An 8,292-nucleotide genomic window follows, 5' to 3' on the forward strand; every position below is an offset into this window, starting at 1 on the left:
ATTTGTGAATGGTGCGTCAGATGTGCATGCGCATACGACGAAAAAAAACGTCCAAAACGTACGAAATTACGGTGCATAACTTTTCGTACGATTTCATACGAACTCATAATGAGAATAGGTTGTGTCAGTAGGTGGGGTCAAAACACTTGCGTTTCTCTCGCTCGTGTTTTTTTTTTTTTTACTTAGAAACATTGAAAATGTATCGGAGTAAAAGTATACAATTAAGTTGTAAATGTAGTGCCGTAAAAGTGAAAGGTCTCAAAAAAATGTATACTCTTGCAAAGTATAAAGTACTCCAAAATATACTTAAGTACAGTAGTGAAGTATTTTTACTTCGCTACTGATTTTTGGGCTGTCTGTTGTGTTTTTAATTTTAATTTTAGGTATGTATTAAAAATATATTGTATTTATTTTAGCTCTTGTGTTTGTATTTTATGTATAACTAATGTATTTTATTTATTTTAGCCCTGCTTCCCTTTTCCTAAGTGGTTACTCCACTTGTCAGGCCGCCATTGTGAATAAGAATTTATTCTTAATGACTTACCTGTAAAAATAAAGGTATAATGATAAAAATATTAATAAAAATACATTTAGCAATATTACTAAAAAGAAAGAGGCTCTACTTTTAACCGATCTTGAGGAAACAAAATGTTGAAATTTTAAGACCATTAGCTAAAATAAAGCAAGGAGGATCATTGGAAAACAACCAGGACACTTTAATGATATGGTTCAGGATATATAGCCTTTCAGAAGTATTTATAACCTTTGAACTCTTACACATTTTGTCATGATAACACCACAAACTTAGATGTATTTACCTGTGTTTTTATGTAATAAGACCAAAAAGAAGTAACTTTTATTGTTTTTTGTTTATAAAAAAAAAGCTTGAAAACAAACACTCTATAAAGCAAGTATTCACACTGTGAAACATGGTGGTGGCAGCATGATGCTGTGGGGTACTTTTCCTCAGAGGCAGGAAAGATTGAAGTTTGTGGTTATAAAGTGACAGAATATGAAAGGTTCAGCCTGTGTGAATAGTTTTGCAAAGCACTGCTTAGTTATTGACAGGATTAATGCATCTCTTTGCAGTAGATGGGTTTGCGTTTGAACTGCAACGGAATGAGCACACCGAGGAACACCTTTAGTAAACTGAACTCATGCGGTACAGAGAAGCATTTCAGAAACATTAGCAGCGACGGGCAGCACAACGGAAAATACCAAAACAATACAAGCACCTCCAAATCCTGCTCTGATTTGTCACAGATGCCAAAACAAGCAGATAAACATGCGGCAGTTCCTTTAAAACCTTTAAAACAGAATTTGGAAATTATAAAACCGTCAGCGCAGATTCAGAGTAACAGACCGGATCTCGTTATTGAGTCTTAAACAGGTTTTCTCACGACTTTTTCAATTAATCAAAAGCAGAGCTTTCTGAGTCAAAATAAGTGACAGTCCTTCAACGTTTGCTTCTCAACAATAGAGCAAACGTTTATAGTTACAGTGATTTACCACCTTAATGTTTTTAACTGTTTTTTGTTGCACTTGAACGTTTCAGATCATCCAGGAAATATAAATAACAGACAAAGGTAAGCTGAGTAAATACAAATCCATTCTTCTAATGGGTACGTTTATTTTATTTTATGCCTTACCTTCCAAATTTTCCGAATCCCTTTATTGCCATTTTTCTCGTTATTGCTAAAAGTAACCGTAAAGTTAGTAAAAACATTTCCATATTCTCCATCCCTGCTGCAGTGATTAATTTCGTTCTGGGTTGTTGATGTGCTCTTGGAGTAATTTGTCCAATAGGAACCCAGCTTAAGTGTGACTCATAGGATGGCCTTTTTTCCTCCCTATTAGAATGAATTCATTTGAAAACTGTATTTTGTATTTACTCAAGTTGCAGTTATTGTTATTAAGACTTAGTTTGATCTTAAAGCATGTGTTTGTGACAAAGAAGCTGAGAAGGAGGAATATATTTTCACAATTTCATGTCTAAAGATGTCCTAACAGCAGCTCAGCAGTTATTCTCTGATGATGCTGTCTGACTGATGTCTCCCTGCATCCCCTGCCCTGCTTGCTCCTCTCCAGGCTCCTCTTCTCCTCCTGCCTGTGAGTCACAGCCTGGATTCTTCTGGAGGCCTGTGGAGCGAGGTTGCTGGTCAGGAGTGCCGCTGGGGGCAGCGCTGTGCTCACGCGTGTCTCCATGTGAGCAGGGCTCAGAGAAGGGGCTCTGCTGCTCTGTTTGCCGGTGCAGTTCGCTGCCGATTTCCGACTCCAGAGCAGATTCGACTGAGGGGAGCATGGGTGTAACGTTCAGGTTATCCCCCAGGAACGCAGGCGGGGGGTTTATGGAGCCGTCCGTCTGATAGTGCTGCATGGGGGGAGTGCTGTGAAAGGGGGTACTGAGGCTCACCAGTGAGCTGTTGGTATAACTCAGGACAGAGGGGAGGGGGACAGAGTATGAGGGGGAGCTCAGTCCATGCATTGAACAGTCCCAGTCTTCCTCCTCATCCTCATCTTCATCATCCTCCTCCTCGTCCTCTTCATCCTCCTCCTCGTCTTCATCTCCATCCTCTGTGTCTAGAGTTTCCAGACTGTGTGTGCTGCAGTCCGACAGCCCGCTGCAAACACTGCTGCCGTCATCGTAAGCTTCGTCCTCCTCTTCATCATCTTCCTCCTCCTCCTCCTCTTCATCCTCTTCCTCATCTTCGTCCAGATGCAAATCAACCTCACCTGTGTTCTGGAGGTGCATGATGGGATTGCTCATCTTTAGAGACTGAGGGGTTTGCTGCTGCTGCTGCTGCTGCTGCTGGATCAAGGGGGTGTCGCCATGGTAACCGTTGCCACTGGTAACAAGCTGCTGCTCGGTCTGCTGATGCTGGTACTGCTCCTCTCGGCTTTTCTCCAGCTCCAGCTTCATGATGGTGTGCAGGAAATGGGTGCGCACGCGGACCGGGTTGAACTCCAGCCGCCCGGCGTTGTTGCTGCAGCCGTCCTTGGTGCAGCCGCAGGGGAAGGACATGCGGTCCACCTGGGGGCAAATATCTGAGTTATGCAGCAGCAGAGCTGGTCACGAGTCGGGGGAAAAAGTTTAGAGTCTACTTTGGATCTTAGAATATTAATTACATCGACAGCTATATTGGAAAAGCTGTGGCATAAATAAATAATTTTCAACCTTCAAATTACCTATAAATACATTTAAAAATACTTCTTTTCGATTTCTGTTATCCTTAACAACTGATTAAATACTAGTATGATGAATTTCCAATTTTTAAAAAGAGGAAAGCTTCCAAAGCTTGTGGATTTAAGCTAAAATCTATTTACACCTTCAATTATTGTCAAAATCCAAACGTTTTAATTCTAATATATTATGTATATAATAATAATTTTGATCAATTCCACAAAATATATTTCATTTTTACAAAAAAAAACAAAAAAACAACAACAAATGAAATGCCTTTAAAGATATATATTTGCATATTTTTATGCAATATACATCTAGAGTGATTTAAATTCTGTTTTATTACACACCTGATTTATCTTCTGGTTTTAAAAGGACTTAAATAGGATCATGTTATGATAAACCTGAAATATGGATGCATGTCCATGTTAAAGATTTTTAAGAGTTTTAGATCATTTTCTCAATTTTAATACCTTAGTCTGGTATCAGCATGAGAAATAGCAGCGTATATCTACGTTATTATTAGCATTCTAGATTATCGTGTCACCTTGTGACTCATTTAAAATTTGAATGTGAATTATTTAATAGTATTTGAGTTGTTTTTCTCATCAGCTCTCAAAGAAATTAAATTTAGTTTATTTCTATAATTCTCAACACATGTCATCTCAAGGCACTTTACAGTTCACCAGATCATCCAGTCAAATTGATGTAAAGTTTTCTATCTAAGGAAAACCAGTTGATTGCATCGACTCATTGACTCAAATGCAATCCCTCACACTAAGCATGCTTGTAGCGACAGTGGAGAGGAAAAACTCCCTTTTAACAGGAAGGAACATCCAGCAGAACCAGGCTAAGTGTGAGCGGCCATCTGGGGTTCAAGGAGACAGAAGCAGAGATGCAAAAAGCAGCTGTAAAAGGCGGCCCCGTCCAGGAAACACACAGCCAGGAAGACGAGCTTTGAGCCAACTCCCATAACAGAGGATGAAGAGAGCACATCCAGCCAGTCACAGTCAGAGAAATAAACATAGAGTCAGAGAGACGATAACAGCTTGGTGTCTGTTTTTGGATACAGCAGGTAGCTTACCATTAGCTACTGAAGATACTGAAGTTGGCCTTTGCCTGAAGCATTTTGGCTCTCAGCCTCTGCTCCAGAAACCCCAATAAAAATGGCAAAACACCTTCAGTCTTTCTCTGACCAGTCTCCTTTTCTTTCTCTGGTCTTTTCTGGCTTACACCTCTACTCTGACTCAGCCTATATTTAACCTTAGAGCACCAGTCGTCCTTTGTTTCCTGCTCCTGAGTTCTCCAATGAGAGGATCCAGCTGGGTTCGCCTACGTCTACCAATCTTTTTCCAAAGATTCCAAACCCTGGAATCTTTGGAAAATCGTTTCACAGAAGAAAGGATCCGGGTGGGTTGGTCTTTTGTTCCAGAGTAATAACAAAGTGGTCCTGGAGGGCTGTCCTTAATCTCCTTTCCTTTGGCATCTCCTTTCTCCTTACCTGAGAGCAGCTAGGTGTGCTAATCTTGATTTCAAGTTGCCTTTGAGGATAAGGTTCTGTTGAGATCTTTTAAACTTTGGTGTTTTGCTACAAATATATTTGGCTATTTCTATTCTGCTTCTTCTCCCCTGTATCTTCTATCAGCTCTTTCCTGATTTTCAGATACCTCCCTCCCAGCTTTACCGAGCTCATAATCCATTACTTCCTTTGTCATCTTATTATTCCCAGCTTTGTGTTTCATTAGGTTCCTCTCATGCTGTCTGATAAAATCCCCATTGGACCTTGGTTGTATATTCTATTCCTAGGGTCTCCATCATGTGGCTCTTCATCATTATAGTTAAAAATGAAACAATAGCAATCTTAAACAATAGCTATGCTAGCCTATTATTGCCGTTTCATAATAAGTGTCATAATTGTGCGTTCTCATGTGCTTGTGAAACGTCATCAGCTGCAGCCCCAGTACTGTTCCAATTCACCAGAACCGCAGACAGAAAACGGACAAAGTTGGCTAAGAGGCTGATTAGCTTTTGTCATAGTTGTTCCTCGGTTTTTAAAAAAGGCGCCCCGGCGCCGAATCGAGAAGGACGACCACACAGACAGCTGGAAAGGCATACCAAGGACCAATCAGAGCTGCTTTTTGTCTGCGCACTTCCTCTTGAGGTCTGCGGGGGTTTGTGACCGTCCGATGTGTAGTCAGGATTTTTTTGAGGTGCACGACGACGGTTGCAGAACCTCTGCGCGGGGGGCGTGGTCGCGCACAGAGACAGATTTAAAAGTTGCAGAGGGTATGCGTCAGAAGCATAAATTGGCCTTGAGTATCAGAGCAGACTTTTCCGTTCTTGAGACTGTCCCAGCATGCACTGCGGCAGCAGCAGCTTTCAAATGAGCGCTAACAGAGCTCAGAGTATTAGGTTAAAAGTTCTATTTTCTGTGCCTGTTGTTCAATAAAAGTACGTTTTAAGATAATTGGAGGCGAGAATATTCTACTTTTAAGCATCACTATATGGCACAATTTAACGATTTAATGCACAATAAAAAAAAAAAAAGAATAGCAAAGTTGAGAGGAAAACGGCAACCAGCAGCTCTCCGAGGCTAACGACAGCCAGGGCTAATACAGCAGCCCTCTCTCGCCATAGTCGTGTGGAAAGGACCGCTGGCTCTGATAGCAAGTTTTTTGTTTAATTTGGAAAAATGTTAATTTGATTTGTGTTTATCTGACTGTGTTCATTATTATTATTCCCCCAATAAATGAAAAAAGTAAGAATTTATTATTATCTAAAGATTATTAATAACAGGAGGTGAAATGCAGCTCCAGACGAGCCGAGCATGTGGCGTCGTCACGATTACACTTCTGTTCTCATTGACCCATATTTACGCTGCGTCCATATTTTCCAATGTTCTTCTCGAGAACATACTTGGCGAGGACACGAGTCTGTACTTGTGCTCTTGTGAATTGAGGAACGGCTTACATTTTAGCATTTTCTCAACTGATTAATTGCATTAAATTTCTCAAAAAACACTGTCTGTAATTAAAACATATTTTATGATCTTTTATAAGAGAGAGAAATGTAAATTTTTTTTCATGATTTTCCATGTATTTATTTTAATATTTATCTTTTTGCAATTCTTTCCTTTATTTTAATCTAAAATTTTGAAACAGAGCTGTAGTTAGTTAAAGAGGGTGCATTTCCTGTCTGAGATATTGTTATTGTAAAGAAGGGAATGTGATGTTTGGAAACGAGTTTTATGAGCTTTTTTTTTTTTCGAATCAAAAAATAAAATTACGGAGCCCCTCTGATGACATGGTCAAAAAAAAAATTTAATTATGGCCACGAAGTAGTATTTCGTGCGGACGAAATACTTATTAATAATATTAATATCGTTCCTGGACAACTGGGTAAGCAAATCGAGCGCGCCTTAGACCTTAGAGAAGGCGCCCTCGATTTTCTTACCCAGTTGTCCAGGAATGATATTAATATTATTAACGTTATACTTATTGCGTGGCCACGAAGTAGTATTTCGTGCCACAATTAAAAATTTTTTTTGACCATGTCATCAGAGGGGCTCCGTATAAAATGACCCTAATAATATCAGAAATTAGATTTTTTTTTAACCTTTTAAGACGGAGTAGTTTTATCTTTCATTATATGATTTTCCAAAACTTTTAAAAACCTGTCATGAATATCTGTTAAATATAAGTTATATTTTTCTTTAAAAATAAACCTGTCTGGAAATGTTTGCAGCTCTAAATGAGTTTTATGAGCTGGACTGAAAGGAAAAATGGCTCCTTACACCACGATGGTTACAGACCCTTCTATTTTATACCAACTAGTATTTCATGTTGTGATCTTGGTGTAATGTTCCATCATCTACTGTTCCATCTGTCTTAAATGTTTTTGTTTTCTTTAAATATTCACAAGGTTGCATTTTGGTTTAGTTAAAACTCTTTCTCTGTATATGTTTGTTTTTTCATTCAACTTCAACTCAATCATTTTGCAAATCCTCCTGATTCTAAATTTTTTCCTGTTTCATCCCCTACGCTTCTTCACACAGACGCACATTTACAAAACTTGAGTATTATAGATGTGTCTCACCACATTTCCATTTACCTGGCACTTAATGCCGGCCAGGCTGCAAGCACAGGTCTCCGGGTCACAGATCCCCCGGCAGCGACACCCACACTCCTCTCTAGACATCCGCAGGGCCCGCAGCTCATGCTTCTCCTCCACATCGATGCGGCGGACCCCTGAGGCCCGGAGAAGCGCGCGTCGTCTCCTGGTGGTCAGAGGCTGGAGGAAGAAGTAATCGTCCACCTCCGTGTTGTCCACATCTAGGTCGTCCTCTGAGATGTCATCTAGAGTCAAAGTTTCAGCCTCCATGGAGGACACCGTGCCGTTCTTGGTTAGCTGAAACGACGAGAGCGTTACATCAATTTAAATTCAAACCTTTTGTTTTATCATATGCTGAGTTTCTCCTCTAACTTTCAGTTTGATGGCATTGAGTTTCTCCTCTTTCAGGTGATCCCTCAGCATGTTCCGATGGCTCCGTTTCTGCTCCATGGCGAACTCTCTGAGGGTGAAGCGCTTCACGCCGCTGTGGCGTGGGGACATCCCTAAGGTGCTACCACCCTGTGTGGGAACGCTGGTGAAGCCCTGTCGCCGTGTGAAATAGTACACAGTGACGCTCTCAAAGTGCACATTACGGCCTCGCAGTCGCTTTGCCTGCCGCTGGATAGAGGCTAGCAGTAAGACACAGAGGAGGAAAACACAATGACAGCCAGTATATGAAGAAAATCCATTTTAACCACGTTCATTTTCTATGAAAATATCACTTTATGTATATTTCCTTAGCTTTTTCTTTAATAGCTTTTTAGCTCCACTAAAACAGGCTGTTAAGAACTATTGTCCTGCTACATAACCCAGTTGAGTTCCTGAATCTGGAAGCAAAGCTCTCACAGACCATCAGAGATGGCAAAGTAAAAGTACAGATACTAGTGTTAAAAAATACTCTGGTAAAAGTGGAAGTACTGGTTAAACTTCTTTACTCAAGTAAAAGTAACAAAGTACAGGCTTGTAAATTTACTTAAAGTATAAAAGTAAAAGTAGAAACC

General features: G+C 40.2%; 1 protein-coding gene across 2 annotated transcripts in view; it reads right to left on the reverse strand.

Moving 5' to 3' along the window:
* Nucleotides 1–1,415: 1,415 nt before the first annotated feature.
* The window catches only part of LOC107086605 (cysteine/serine-rich nuclear protein 3-like), a 13,171-nt gene continuing 6,294 nt past the window's right edge, over nucleotides 1,416–8,292 (reverse strand). Inside the window, exons 3-5 of one of the 2 annotated variants that reach the window (XM_015377675.1) lie at nucleotides 7,664–7,920; nucleotides 7,292–7,588; nucleotides 1,416–3,031 (exon numbers count right to left, since the gene is read on the reverse strand). In XM_015377675.1, coding sequence (XP_015233161.1) covers nucleotides 2,015–3,031; nucleotides 7,292–7,588; nucleotides 7,664–7,920 — 1,571 coding nt within the window. In that variant the 3' untranslated portion in view covers nucleotides 1,416–2,014. Of the gene's footprint in view, nucleotides 3,032–7,276; nucleotides 7,589–7,663; nucleotides 7,921–8,292 lie in introns of both variants that reach the window. The other variant, XM_015377665.1, reaches the window with a different exon arrangement.

This window comes from Cyprinodon variegatus, unplaced genomic scaffold (assembly GCF_000732505.1).
Source record: "Cyprinodon variegatus isolate N-32 unplaced genomic scaffold, C_variegatus-1.0 Scaffold9, whole genome shotgun sequence".
NCBI classification, from domain to species: Eukaryota; Metazoa; Chordata; class Actinopteri; order Cyprinodontiformes; family Cyprinodontidae; genus Cyprinodon; species Cyprinodon variegatus.